General features: G+C 43.8%; 1 protein-coding gene across 1 annotated transcript in view; it reads left to right on the plus strand.

Annotated features, from left to right (window-relative positions):
• CYL1 (alpha-N-acetylglucosaminidase family / NAGLU family) overlaps positions 1 to 14,817 on the plus strand; it is a 228,378-nt gene that overhangs the window by 158,759 nt on the left and 54,802 nt on the right. Inside the window, exons 11-15 of the mRNA XM_086516947.1 lie at positions 3,145 to 3,195; positions 5,460 to 5,569; positions 6,878 to 6,980; positions 7,973 to 8,071; positions 8,143 to 8,253. Coding sequence (XP_086373073.1) covers positions 3,145 to 3,195; positions 5,460 to 5,569; positions 6,878 to 6,980; positions 7,973 to 8,071; positions 8,143 to 8,253 — 474 coding nt within the window. The remainder of the gene's footprint in view (positions 1 to 3,144; positions 3,196 to 5,459; positions 5,570 to 6,877; positions 6,981 to 7,972; positions 8,072 to 8,142; positions 8,254 to 14,817) is intronic.

Raw genomic sequence — 14,817 nt, forward strand, 5'->3', positions numbered from 1 at the left:
AAGAGCATCTCCTCCAGCTTACGGAGGATGGTTTTGTGACGAGGCCCAAATACATGGACACCCACTTGTCTCATGGGATACGATGTGCTATTGGCCAGATACGCACATCTTCACACTAGCTGCGGATCGAGACTGGGAGATACAGCGGAGTACCAGCAGAGGCCAGGACATGCCCCCTGTGTGACATCGAGCCTGAGACAGAGTTGCACTACACATGCCACTGCCGCGTCTACTACGAGATACGAGGCCGCTTCCATTGCTTGTTCAGAGAGGGCTTTGGACCATTCTCTAGAGTCATGCGGTACGAGGATCAGAGATGCCTGGGTTTGTTTTTGCTGGAGCTGCGCAGACATAGAGAGAGCCTGATGAGAGGAGAGACTAGCCAGTCTCAGAGAGAGATCACAGACTTCTTTAGAGCTGCCACTGGACACCCGGAGGAGTTACTACCACAGCAGAGCTCGTCGCCTTACACCAGAGGCACACTGATCGACGGAGCGACTGAGCTGGGGAGATCCAGATGCCCACGACTGCGGAGGACTACATAGCATCGACAGAGGCTGCATCAGAGGATTCGGATCACTTTGGCTCGACATGCACGATGCCCGGTCAGACTACTGACCATGGAGGAGATTGATGAGATCTGCGAGCGACCGACGCTGGATCTGCTGTGATCTAGCTATCCCAGCTAGCTGTTTAGCTGCTTAGTTGACACCTAGCAGTTTAGGATTCCACAGTATTTTATTTTGTCATTTTGTCATCTTGTTACTCTTGTTATTCTGATTTTGTATCAGATCCACCACATTGTAACTTTCTGGTCTCATAGGTCACTTTGGCTTTTTGAAGACGTTAATATAACATTTCATTTCATTTCTCTCTCTCTCTCTCTCTCTCTCTCTCCAAGTTCAATTATTTGCAGATTTTGTTCGTGTGTTGCTATTGATTTCTGGCTTGGAGATCCGAGAATGTGACAAAGACGAAATCCCTTCGACGGTTGATATGCGGGGAGATCAAGAAAAGTTGAATCTTGGGTGAGAACAAAATAAGCCAACGAAGATTTTGGAAAATTTTTCGAGTAGTCCGGAGTTTTTGGCAAATTTCCGATAGGGAATCTCCATAGAGCGAAGTACAAACGTCAATTGCAGGTTGACACGTGCATGAGAAGATCGATCAAGTACTCCAAAGACCCAAAAAATGTGAACCACTTGAAGAATAACCCGCTTGACGAGGTTCACTTCAGATGGCGAGAGGCCGTTTATTTGTCTTTCAAGTCGGTAATGAAAGAGAAAGCAAAGCTGAGTGCATAAAAGAAACACTTGTACTCGCATAAAGAGTTTGACAGAGCTCTTGAAAAGAAGACAAATCAAAAAATAAAAAGCTTGAAGCACTCGAAAACAAAAAATCTAGTGGAATTTTCGAGCTATTTGGGCCGAGAATCGACATTCGAGGTGGTATGCAGATCAAAGAAGCGTGTTGGTTTCGAGAATGACTCAAATTTTTGTTTGTCTTCAGAGAGTTCCAACAATTCATCGTCCTTTAGTTCCAATGAGGATGAGAAAAAGCGAAAGAAGCAGCGAAAAAGTGAGAAAAGTAAGAACACAGATTTTAGAGAAAGTCTTAGAGTCACAGGGAGCCATCTAGCAGTTCAAAGGAGGAGACCTCATCCTCTTGTGACAATTCAGACAGTTAGAAAAAGAACAAGAAGTCCAAGGAGCTCAAGGAGAGGGGCCAAGTAGTCAAATTTTGACACGTTTTCAGGCTACTGGGATGCCCATCGAGCTCTTGAATTCATACAACAGTTTGACGTCGCCTTCGCAGGAGGTCGTTTCTCGGAACACTCCAAGGTACGAAGGGTGGCATCTTACTTGAAGGAAAATGCACAGACATGGTGGTCTACTTTGTTGCATAGGGAAGCACCTAAGAAGTGGGTAAAATCCAAGAGATTTTTCGTTTTTGCATGGATAACGGAAGAATACAAAGAAGATGTCATCACGGCTTGGCATCATGTGAGAATCAATAAGAAATACAATTTGGATGACATACCTATTTGCCAGTGTCCTCGTTTTGGAGGATCACTTTGAAGGACCACATTAAGCGGTTCTGTTGTGGATTGCCAAAAGAGATTCGACAGTATTGTCTGCGAAAGAAGTCTTAACTCCGTTCGGAGATTTATGGGACATGCCAAGCAAGGTTTTGGTATGCATGCTTGCTCATTGACCTATCCTTAGGATGAGCCAATGTCCACGTCAACAGGGCAAGAGTCTTCCAGCTGAAAGTTCATTCAAGAGTTCCGAAGATGCTGGGGAATCAACTGATGGTTCATCAGAGAATTATGACGATTCAGATTGAGGTGCCAGTGGATAGGGGAGGCCAGCAGGGTTACCAATAGGTCAGAGGACACAAGAAAGAAGAGAAAGGTCAGCTAGGTCTACCGGATAATTTGGTCAAGGGCACTCTTTGGCTCTTGATGCAAAGTGGATGGGGGAGGAGTTCAACTGTACCTTGAAGCTTTTGAATTATTTGCAGTGTCTATGCCAAAAGTTACGGATGAATCAGCATGTTGAACCTAGTGCGGTGCGGATTGCACAAGAGGGGAGCCACTCCACTCCTTGGTCACAGATTGCCTAGATTGAATAAAATCACTAATTTCTCCTTGAGATTATTGACAAACTGGCAGTATTTTGCGGAATGAAGTTATGGAAATATGTACATTGAATTGGAACTGAACATGCTCTTTTTCATGTGTGTATTGTTAGAGTATGTGTTGGAAAGATGAAATGTCTGTTATTCGAGCTTGTAATGTGTGAAAATTCTGTCCGTGTATGTCTTCTTGTCCCTTATCATCTTCTCTATAACTCGGTCTATCATTTATGCATTTAGCTTAGTCTATCAGTACAGTAATTTATTTTGTCTATTAATCTTCCAAATAGACTCTGAGCCATAACCTTTAGAGGTAATTTAAAATTCCCATGCATCATCCATCCCAGTTTTTGCGAACAGTTTTGGAAAAAATAGTGGGAAGTTTGTGCATAGTGTTGTATGCATCGACTTTTCACTTCCCTTATTTGTGCATTGACACCAAAAATAGTGCTCATCTATTCTTTTAGGGTTTTCTTATATGTATACTTGTAAATTTGTCTCTTACAGGGCTGGCTTTTTTCATCGGACAGCTCATTCTGGCAGCCACCTCAGATGCAGGTGAATGGTCTTCTCAGTCCAACTGTGCTACATTTTGATCTTATCAGTTTATTTCAATTTAAATAGTTGGAAGAGGATCTAAAAGCGTGTTTGCTTGTTGAGAGCTGAGGCAGCAGATGTCAACTCTTTCCTTATGTCAGACATCAAGAAATTCCGTTTTGTTTGCTGCTTCAGTCACTTTACTCTTTCCAAGCCAATGGCATTGAGAATCAGTTAACAAACCTGCGTTTATTTGTAATAGCTACTGAAAATACAGGACTTTCAACTGTACATGGGCAGTGTTGTTGAGAGAATAAAAGTAGGATGAAGGGCTGGCACCTCTTGTGGTACCAACTTGAGTGGACTTTTGAGTTGGCTCACTGGAGTGTTTCTAGACTGCCTTGTATTGGCCATAGATGGGCCTCAAACAGTGTTCATGGGCTATCACAGAGTGTATCTGGATGATACTTTATTTCAGTAACCTTTTTGATGCAGCTAGACCTACTGGACAGAGATAGACTCTGTATAGATGGTGGACCACCTTGCATCAATTGTAATGGACTAGCCTGGAGCATTCATCCAGCTTGTAGACCTGGAAGAGTCGACCAGCTTGTAGACATGGAAGAATCACCCAGACAGGTGTAGTTGAGTACCTTGCACAGTGGGCTCGATGAGTAGACTTCGACTTTGATAGTCGACTCTCATAGTACACCTTGACAAGTGTAGATATATCATATAGTAGTAGACTTCAAGTAGACCATATATGGGAAAGTTGACCTTGTGCACAGCAGTAGACCAGCACAGTAGACTTGCGGATAGAACACCTCCATATACGTTGCATGGTCGTAAGTAGACCCTGCAAAGTAGACTGCACAGAGGACCTTGTGGAGGGTCGAGCTATGTGCAGTAGAAGACCAGGATAGTAGGCTTGCAGGTCCTGCAAGCAGACCTTGCAAAGTTGCATGGTAGTAAGCAGATCCTGGAAGTTGACCTTGCACAGAGGACTTGTCGAGGGTCTAGCTATGGTGACCTTAGCAACCAAACCTAGTGAGACTTCAGCTGAGGTCCCGGCCCATGTTCCAAAAATGAGGCACCCATAGGGGAGAAACCTGTACAAGGTGTTGGATGTGTGATGTGGGTAACTTGTGCACATATTTTGAAGAAGTTGCTCGGTGTGAGATGTGAAGAATAACCTCTGAGCAGTATGCTTGAAGTCTCAGAGTGGCATGCCAACAACCAACAGAGCATCTTAGATCTGAAGAGACTGATGGGACCATACAACACAATGGTCAAAGGAACATTTCAATAGACACCCACTACTAATGCTCAACCCAACCTGAATAGTCTGCAAAGAACCAAGTACAAGATACTGGCTGGCAGCACGCTCAACTCCAGACCAAGGATTGTGACTTGGAACAAAGGGCGTGTCAAGGCTAGATAGTGCAGGGTAATAGTATTGTCCATAGATTGACTGAGTACATGACTGTATAGAATAGACTCAATGATGACTTTCCTCCAAGTACAAAATAAGATCTTGGTGAGGTGGTGTGTGGAGAGCAGGAAGCCACGATGCCAAGGGTGTTCCTGGCAAAGGTTGTCCAACCAAGTCTAGCTTTCCCTTGCTCATATCTCTCTGGTCCACTGGTCCACAGAACGTGGACTATTGAAAGTGTGCACTGTCTGGGTCCAAGTCCATGGTCTACCAAAGTGACTCTACTGGCAAGGTCCAGACTACTAACTAAGGACATATGAAACTGTATACCCCTCTACCAATCCCTGAATCGTGGATATGGTGTGTGCACCTGTCCTGCAGGGGGAGCCATTACATAGAGATGTGGTTCTCCTGGGAGATGGAATCTGGTAAGTCGTGTGTAGAGGTGCTTTCTGAGGGCTCGATTCCTATTCTTTTCTGTTGGCTAATACGCCTAAATGCTTCGTCTGTTGTTTTTCAAATTTGAATAAGGATTTGTTTTCCCATTTCTAAGGCTAAAATGCATCGTACACCTTTATGTGGCTCGAACGGCTATCATACAAAAAGCTTGAATTGGACTGTAAAGAGCGTCACAAATTCCTATTTCACACCAAAATTTTCTTTATTGTACTTTTCAAGCTTATCTTGTAATGTTTTCCTTTGCTTTCATGATCTATTGGATGGGCTATGGCTGATTTTTAAGAATGATCGGCTGTAATGGATTTTGCCTTTTTAAAGAAAGGGATTTGGAAAAAGTGCAAGACTGTATCTTATATTAGAAATGCTTAATTGAAATGGACTTGCATGGTTGCAGGCCTTGTTACACTCAGTACCTCTTGGGAGGCTAGTAGTTTTGGATCTTTTTGCTGATGTCAAGCCTATCTGGAACAATTCAAATCATTTCTATGGAACTCCTTACATTTGGTAATAAGCTGCAAAAGAAGTATTCCCGCTCTCTCTTGTCAGATATATCTTTTGAGGTCTCTTGGAATCATTCTGCAATATTTGAACTTCTCTTCCCATGTGTATGTGTGCGTGTGCATGTGCGTGCTCTTTTTGCCATTGTTGTATTGGCCAGCTAGCTCTATAATTCTGATTCCTCTATTGATGCTTTCATGCCAGAATTCTTAGAATTGTTGGGCGAAATTAGCATCATCCTAAGCGTTTTGGAGGGTTGAAGGTTCTCAGTTTGCATCTTGATTCTCGAGTATTTCGCTAGTGTTAATCTCTTTGATTAGTGATTAGTCTACACGGACACCTGAAGGGTCCTTGATCAAATAGTGTACTTTGGGTTCAAAACGAAGATGACTCTGTCCAAAAATAACCATCTTATTGTGCTGATTTCTCTTTATGTGGCGCAACGAAACTTTAAAGAGTTTAACTTCGATTGGGGTGGGAATGGTGCCAATCTGTACGCTGATTAGTGCCTATGTTTGACCCTAAGAATGGCAGCGAATGGTGGGTGTAGATGCTGTTAGTACAAGTATGTATGCCTGGCGATAGACAACTGGAAAGGCTACCTAAAATGCTGAGATACCTGCTGGCATAAATTGCAAGTGATAGTTGAACCAAAAATGCAGGTGGAAAACTGTGCTGGGGCTGATTTCAGTTCAATGAATGAAGGGGGAAGAAGTGTGAGGAAGAAAGGGGGATGTGCGAAAGAGGAGGCTCTTAGGAAGTATGGGACTGGTGGGCAGAAGAGTCCATGATGCAGCTTGGGACGGGGAAGGGTGAGGGGAGCAAACAGCTACAAAAATGGCCGGTAGCAGCAGGCTCAGCAGATCATTTTCATATTGGACTGACTTGTCAAATCTACAAGCCATTTGGAAACCATAGGACCTTTTGTAACTTGAGCTCCTCTAACACTCAATCAGTGGGGTTATCACATATTGCTCAAACAGAAGGGTTTATAGCTGATGCATCATGATCACTACATATCTGTCTAGCAAGTGCATTGTCATTATGACTGGATGACTGCTCCTAACTAGCTAGCTACCTGTCTTGAAACCAATACATGAACTAAATGGGTGAATAATGTTATTGGGATCCCTGATGGGAAGGTCAAACTGTCTGGTACTAGATTTGCAGCTTACTCGAGCAAAACTGACCTGACAGTTTAACCTGATTGAGTCATAGTTTTTGAGAATGTGGGTATTGAAATCTATTAACCACTGCTTACAATCTATTAACCGACTTGATAAATTGAAACTCTTTCTTGTTGTTTTACTGCAGGTGCATGCTCCATAATTTTGGTGGAAACATTGAAATGTATGGGATTCTAGACACAATTGCAGCTGGACCTGTAGAAGCGAGAAGTAGCCCCAATTCATCAATGGTGAGTCCTACATAGGTTGAGGTTCTTAATAACGGGCCATTTAGAGGCTTTTTATTCTGTTTTGCTTCTGTAAAGTGTCTGCTAAAGAGTTGAGATGATACTTCGGCTGACAAAGTCAAGAGTGTAGCTGAGTGGGCCACTGTGTGAAAGCGTACCAGCATGGGCGTGTGGACCAAGGAGTACACACCTCTATTTGAGACATAGTGCCTTCGTTGGTTGACAATGCAGCTGGCTGGACCATGCAGTCAAATACTTTAGATGGATGTATCTAGGACTACTTGGTGGCTACAGGGAATCATCATCAGTAGTCCCGTTTCACTTGCATCATATCACTAATGAGTCTAATGTTTCTAGTGTCTGGGTCAAGGGTCAGAAGCTCACTGCAATACTTCCCTGCACCTTGAGCCTCTTCACCACCATGTATCTTTGCCCTGGTCCTTGGTCTAGAGCTGCGTGTCCTGACAAGCTAGGCACTGATGTAAAAGTCATTTGGCAATCTACGGTACAGTGAGTAATCTTGTATCTCAGTGTCTTCAATGGTGTTCTCAGTTTGTCAATGGTACTTGGTGTATTTTTGTTGATGTCCTAGTGTATCAGGGGGTGAGAGTGAGACTTCACCATATTGCAGGGAGGCAACCCGCTGCATCAAGAGCAAAACACACAATTTCCTCTACAGTAGGCTACCTGTCTGTGTGCAGGATTGTGCAATACTCCTTGAATGTGGGCTGTTGGCCGTACGGCAAGAGTTGTGAACGCATTCTATAACCGTTTTATGGATACCTAGACATAGCATCTGGACATGCAGGATGGTTTGCAGGGAGCTGTAGACATTTTCACCCCGCAGCATGTTTCTTGCAAACAGCTTGTCACACACTGAGTGCACGATGCTATCTATTGTTTAGAAAAATTGTGCCCTTGAAAATGCTTGTTTTGCTAGGACCATTTTCGACACCATTATGCCTTTCACTCAAAATTTTCAAAATTTGGTGTAGGTGGGAGTAGGTATGTGCATGGAAGGCATAGAGCAGAACCCTATTGTTTATGAATTGATGGCAGAAATGGCATTTCAGTCCGAGAAAATATCTGTGAAGGTAAGGTTTCAAAAGCTTGTGCCAAGTAGAAGTATTAGTTTATTATCAATGTCTTTCTCCTGGTTTTGCAGGAATGGGTCAGATTGTATTCATCACGACGATATAGCAGGCCTGATAAGTTTGCTATTAGAGCTTGGGACACTTTGTATAAAACTATCTACAACTGCCAAGATAAAATAGCGGTGTGCTACAGTTTGCTCTGCAGCATTTCCTTGAGTCTTCTTGATCTTTGAATATGCTGTTTAAAGATGCTGTATTGATATATGCTCTGGTTGTGAGAGAAAATGAAATGAATTGAAATGATATATTAACGTCTTCAAAAGGCCAAAATAACCTATGAGACCAATCCATTACAAACTGATGAATCTGATAGCATGTCTGGGTACAAAAAGAGATACCAAAATGAATACAGAAGTGCTACTAGCTGGAACTGTCTGGGCTATGCATGACCACTGATACGATGGGTGCCCAATACAAGAGGGTGATGTGGGTGATTAATGCATCCTAATTTGTACTCTCAATGTCGAGATTGTATGGCTCGAATCCTCTGTTATAGTCTCCGTCGATGATGTGAAGCTCTTCTCCCCAGTCGTGTGGGCGTCTCGATCTCCCTAGGTCCAATCTGTCTAGTGTGAGGTCTGTCTCTGGGATTGTCTTTGTCCAAATCTCCTCAGTAACTCAAGTAGATACAGTCCAAGACATCTCTGGTCTTGATAGCTGATGACTATAGAGAAGGGTCTAAAGCCCTCTTTGAAAAGACAGTGGAAGTGAGCCCGTATCTCGTAATACATTGTGCACTGACATATATAATGCATCTCTGTCTCTGGCTCTGTATGGCATAGGCGGCATATTTTGCTAGTTGCTAGTATCCATATGAATCTACCAGTCTCAATCTTAAGCTGGTGTGAAGATGTCCGTATCTGACCAATGGCACACTGTAACCCATGAGATAGACCTGTATCCATATAGTTAGGTCCAATCACAAACCCATCCTTGTGAGTTGGAGAAGATGCTCTCCATAGAAAGCCATCTTTGTGCCCAACTCTTGTGTCAGTTCTAACCGTGTCCTCTTGGTGTTCAATTCAGTCAGGTCCTGGCGAATGAGTCTATTAATCTTTTAATGGAATTTGCCTATTAACTTGAGAGTAGCGGAAATTAATGAGAGTACTTTTGAGAGATTACTTTGTGAGCATAGCAGGTGAAAATAATTGAAGATAACAACATAGTCATAGCAATTAGTTAACTTGGCATGAACAATACTATTGCAAGAGAGAGAATTTAGAGAACATGACAATAGTTGAGGACCGGATTTATGTGGAGCCGGTCCCTCCTCCAATAGGCATTTGTATTATGATTTCTCCCATTAAGAGACTTGTTACAATATAATCTTTTTGTTCCTTGTGACCTAGGTGATGCAATGAAGATGGAAAGCTTCATGCATCACAAGCATAACATAATCTTTGAAGAAAGCTTTAACTATCCCAAGCCTCAGTCCCAAAACCTCAAACACCTTCGAAGGTGGAGAGAGCTAGCAGGGAATGAAGGTAGGGAAGAGGAAGAAGAAACATTTCATAGGAGAAAGAATTAGCTCTTCACTTATCATAACTCTTCTTGCTAGCATACATAATAGCATAGTAATGAAGAAGGAGAAGATGTCAAGCTTAAGCATTGAAGCATGGCTCTTGGTTGGATTTGCACTCCATAGCCAAGAGTGTTGGTGTAGGCTCTGAACCTCTACTTGCTTGGAGAAGGAGAGGGGTCTCTTGCACTTTGCACATTGCATAATGAGAGTGTGTGTGATTGTGTGTGGGAGAGTATACCCCCTAAGAAACCCCCTAGCTCGCTTTGGTCGACTCCCTCTTGTAGCTCATTCTTAAAGCTCATTGGACCCCTCCAGGCCTAACCAATCACAAGCAGGAGTCATACCAAGCAACAAGGGTAGCCTTGGGACAAGTGTCCCCCTTTCCCCTTTGAGAGAGAGGACTTGATAAATGCAAAATCAATTAATTAAATCTCCTAACTTATCATTGGATCCCTTGGATGGCCGACCAACATGAGGAGGAACTTAACAAGTGTCCCCTTTGCTTTCTTTGTACTAGGCATGCCTTGTGTGAGTGTGTGTGTTCTCTCTCATCCCCCCACATGTAGGGCTTGCCCCCTCCTTGTAGGGATTAGATATTTGACTTTTGACACCTTAAGCCCCTCAAGCCTAGGCCCATTTCCCACCACAAGCTTGGTCCTTAAGCACTTCAAGCTTAGGCTGGGTTCTCACCTCAAGTACAACCCTAGCATCATCAAGCACCTCAAGCATCTCAAGCACCTTAGTCATCAAGCATCTCAAGCACCTTAGTCATCAAGCACCTCAAGCACCTTAAGCTTGGGCCGGGTTCCCACCTCAAGCTCAACCCTAGCTTACCTAGGTCAAAGGACTTTTACACTAACTATTGGAGGTCTTCAATGAAGCTAACCCTAAGGTCTTATGCTCCATTTGTTAGCCTTGCTCTTTGATAGACCATCTCTCATTTGGGCCCCCTTTACCATTGGCCCCGTGTCGAGATAGATCTATAAGCACATGTCTATATTTTAACCCTTGTTCCCGTTTATTCTCCTATATTAAGTGATCAGTTTAATATGAAAAAATCATTTGGGTTGATTAGATATTAGATTTTATGACAAATCTCACCCATGTAAGAGACAACGATGGTGCATCAAGGGAGTGCTGGAAGGGAGGCAAGCTGTCCATGCTGAAGCCATGTATCTGGAACCATGATGACATCCTTGCACACCAGCATGATGTGTCCCCCTGTAAAGCTAATAGACTAGAGGACTAAAGGGCCAATCTAGCATATTTATCTATGGCAGTATCCCATAAGTTGTTCATAAAGAGGAGTGATGTGGTGACCGCCTCAATCTCCGTAGGGGGGGTGCTAACTCCGCTCTAATGATCTCATGTGGCATTGAGGCCTTTGCTTTAATCAAAGGAGAGATCATAGATACCAAGAGCGTCTCCTTACCTCTCCACCCATCTTGAATGACAAAGGGCTCCCAAACCTGAACCCCATAGAGCATAGCTGAAGCTACCAAGGTATCAAAGAGCTAGCTGCCATCTGCAAGTTGGCTCAGGTCTTCAGTGGCTTGACAAGTCAACAGTTTGTGACATCCCCCCTTCTTGAAAGAAGAGTAATTGTCCGTGATTATCGTATATCTACAAAACTAAATTTAGTTCAAAATTTTCCTAGGGTCATTCGGAGGAACATTTCGAGGGACAATCAGTCTTCTCATTCCAAATCGGAGCTCTTGATATTGTGGCGTAGCAAAATTAGCCATCACACCTAAACTGTGCTGATTTTTGACGGGTGTCTTCATGCACTAAAATTACATGTCCTGGTAATCTCACCCAATTAGGAATATTCAAAGGTTGGCATATCACAGTGCAACATATGCATGTTACAAGACACAGAGACATATAGTTGCCCATGAGCACTCCCCCCGCAAATAACCATCCCGATCCGGGCCATGAGATATAGAGGCCTTTTACAACCAAACGCTCCCCAGACCGCAGCCTGCGTCGCTTGGAGATGCTGAAAGTTAGTCCGGGCCATGAGTAATAGCACAAACAATACTGCCCCGTAAATAATCACAAGGGTCCGGGCCATGAGTAAAAACAACACTTTTCAACATTCAATACTCCCCCCGCAAATAACTCCAAGGGTCCAGGACATAAGTATGTGCAAGCATTCTCAAACATCAATTCTCTTTAGTACTCCTTCTGGGAGAAAGTCACCAATCATTGAAGCCAATATAATAATAGAGTCAAACAATTCAAATCGGCACCAAGATACGTTCAAAACAAATTTCATTCATTTTAAACAAAGCTCAAAAGTATCTAAATACAAAAGAAAAATCACTCCGGTTTTTGTTCGGACTGTCGAACTTTGAGGACGACATGCTTGTCCTTTTGCATCAAGGTAATTGTACATTTTGAGATCTAGAGTGTTGCGTCATTCTTGTCATGCCAAGGGATGCCCAAGAGAACGTTGTAGTTACCCAACTTCATAATGTGGAAATCGGTTTTTCCGTGATATCCTTGGGAAGAGCATCAATGAGCGGCACCGCTTTCTGAGTTTGTCCCGTGGCTAGCTCGGCTTCAAGTTCGCCACCATATGCATCATAATTAAACGCCATCTCCTTCAGGAACTTTGGATGGATGAAGTTTCGGTAGCTGTTGGGTCGAAGAAAATTAGGGCTTTCAAGCCGTTGACTTCGCTATATGCTCGACACAATTCATTCGTACTTTTAAGGTGTATGCCATAGATGTCACGTATAAGACCGATGGCCAGTTTAGGTCGTTTGGCTGGAGGGGGTCCTCGGGTTTTGTCGACCGTCGGTGCGGGCGTCGGCTCCGCTAGTTTGTTAGTGCGAAGGGGGCAACCAAAATAGTTATGCCCTGTTTGAAAGCATCCAAAGCATTGGCCTTCTTGTGATAAGGTGTCTCGTTGTTGAGGTGTCAAATGAGGCCTTTGTGGTTGACTTTTACTAGAATCTTGAGAATTTGTTCGTCATTGTCGGGAGTTCTGGTAATTGGCCGGAGTTGCTTTTGTAGTAAACTCTAGCTTTCCTTTCATCAATATTGTAACCGACACGGCGTGGTCCACAAGCCGTTGCATGGTTGGGACTCTCTTGGATAAACAATATTCCTGCAATGGTGATGGTAGTCCAATGTTGTATTGCTTGCATTGGTCCTCCAGGAAAATGGTGGGCTTCGTGACAAAAGACTGATGCTACTACAACAGCCAACCTTGCAATCTTCGAGGCCGGCTTGGATGGGGAGTAATCCGCATTCGAGCAACCCTGAGATAGGCGTGTTTGAAGTGCGTGTCCAACCTAGGCCCAAGAAGAGTGTGCAGTCCGGGGGAAAGAGGGCAGCCCTGTCTGACCGAGCGCTCAGCAAGAAACGCTCTCCTCGGCCCCCTACCAAGAGCACCTGACTGTGCGCATGCCTGTAGAGAACTGACACACCTCTGATCCAAGCATGTGTGAAACCCATGACGCGTAGAGTGCCCTCCAGGAAGTCCCAGTCAACTCTGTCGTAGGCCTTCTCAAAGTCGAGAAGGAGTATCACCAAATCCTCTCCTCAGAGATGCGCAAGGGCAGACGCCTCCCAAAAAGTGAAGATGTTGTCAAGGATACTACGCTCCTTGACAAAACCTGTCTAAGTCCCATGTATAATGCTCTTTAGTAGTAGCTAGATCCTCAACTCATCCTACAAAATTGAATCTCATCCAAGGAGCCTCCCTCCTTGGGAATCAGGTAGATCAAACCCTCACTCATGCTGTCAGGCGTCTCATAAGTGTGCACAATTTACTAAAATGCGCTGCAGAGATATGAACCAACCAAGTCCCAGTACTCCAAGAAAAAGCTGGAGGTGAAACCATCCTCCCCTAGACAACTACCACGGGGGAGTGCTCGGAGGGCCTCATGGAGCTTCTCTAGCTGGAGGGGAAGCGCAAGTCTTTGTCGCATCTCCTCGATTACAAGGCAAGGCATTTGTGCCCAAACCTCCCTACATGCATCCTGGCGCTCTGACTGAGGCTCAGCTGACAACAGATCGCGGTAGAAGTCAGTAGCAATTGCACGCATATCCTCAGGCTAGGAAGCATCTGATCCCCACAACGAGTGGTATCTTCCAAACTCTGGATTTCTCCAAAGGGACAACCTGTTCATCTTGTCCCAATCGCTCTTTCAAGAAGCTAATGTGGAAGACGAGATGGACAAGATAGTTTGAGGGTAGATCAAGTTTGTAGGAGAGATTACTAATCTTCTTAATAGTTTGAAATGGTCACAATATCACAAAGATAATTTTGAGCATTACAGACGGTTTCAAAATCTTTCGGTACCTTGAGCTATACTCACATTCCTTCCTAGAGGTCACGAGGTTGTTGGTTATGGTTAGCATAAAAGGTAGCCCGATCTTGGCAGTCTTTATGCTTTTCTTAGCAATCATGAGCATTTCTTGCATCTTGTGCAAGAAATTGGCTATGGATTGCATCTTAACGCCTTTGAGTCCAGTGGCGATTGGTGGTTTTGGCTCATAATTGTACATAAGCATGGGGAGGCTATAGGTAATAGCCGAGTGCTTAGTACTAGTATAAGCAAATTCAACCTATGGGAGTTAACATTCCCAATCAATTTGATGACAGGAGACATATGCATGAAGCATTTTCTCCATTATTTGATTGTGCGTTTAGTTTGTCCTTCAATTTCAGGATGATCCAAAGACGACATGCACAAACGGGTCTCCAATTTTTGAAAGAGTGTTTGCCAAAAATTGCCAAGTGAACTTACGATCAGGGTCACTAACAATCTCCTCGAGCAAGCCATATAACTTATATAATTGCCTCACAAAAAGCTGACCTAACTCATGACTCTTTATAGTGGTGTGAGTAGGAATAGAACTTGCCATTTTGGTGAGTCAGGCAACAACGGCCCAAATGACATCATGACCACGATTGGCTCGAGGCAATCCAACTACAAAATCCATACAAATCCTAGTCCATTTCTTATGAGGAATTTGCAGAGAATGTAAGAGCCCAACATGCTTTTGGCATTCAGCTTTTTAAAGTTGACACTGCCCGCATTCCGGCACATACTTTTGAATGTGCGGCCAATAGATATATTGGATTACCAAGGCCAAAGTACGGTGTACGACAACGTGTCCTGCACTAGGAGCATCATGACCCACGAAT

The sequence above is a fragment of the Adiantum capillus-veneris genome, chromosome 1 (genome assembly GCF_014529385.1).
Source record: "Adiantum capillus-veneris isolate H3 chromosome 1, ASM1452938v2, whole genome shotgun sequence".
NCBI lineage: Eukaryota > Viridiplantae > Streptophyta > Polypodiopsida > Polypodiales > Pteridaceae > Adiantum > Adiantum capillus-veneris.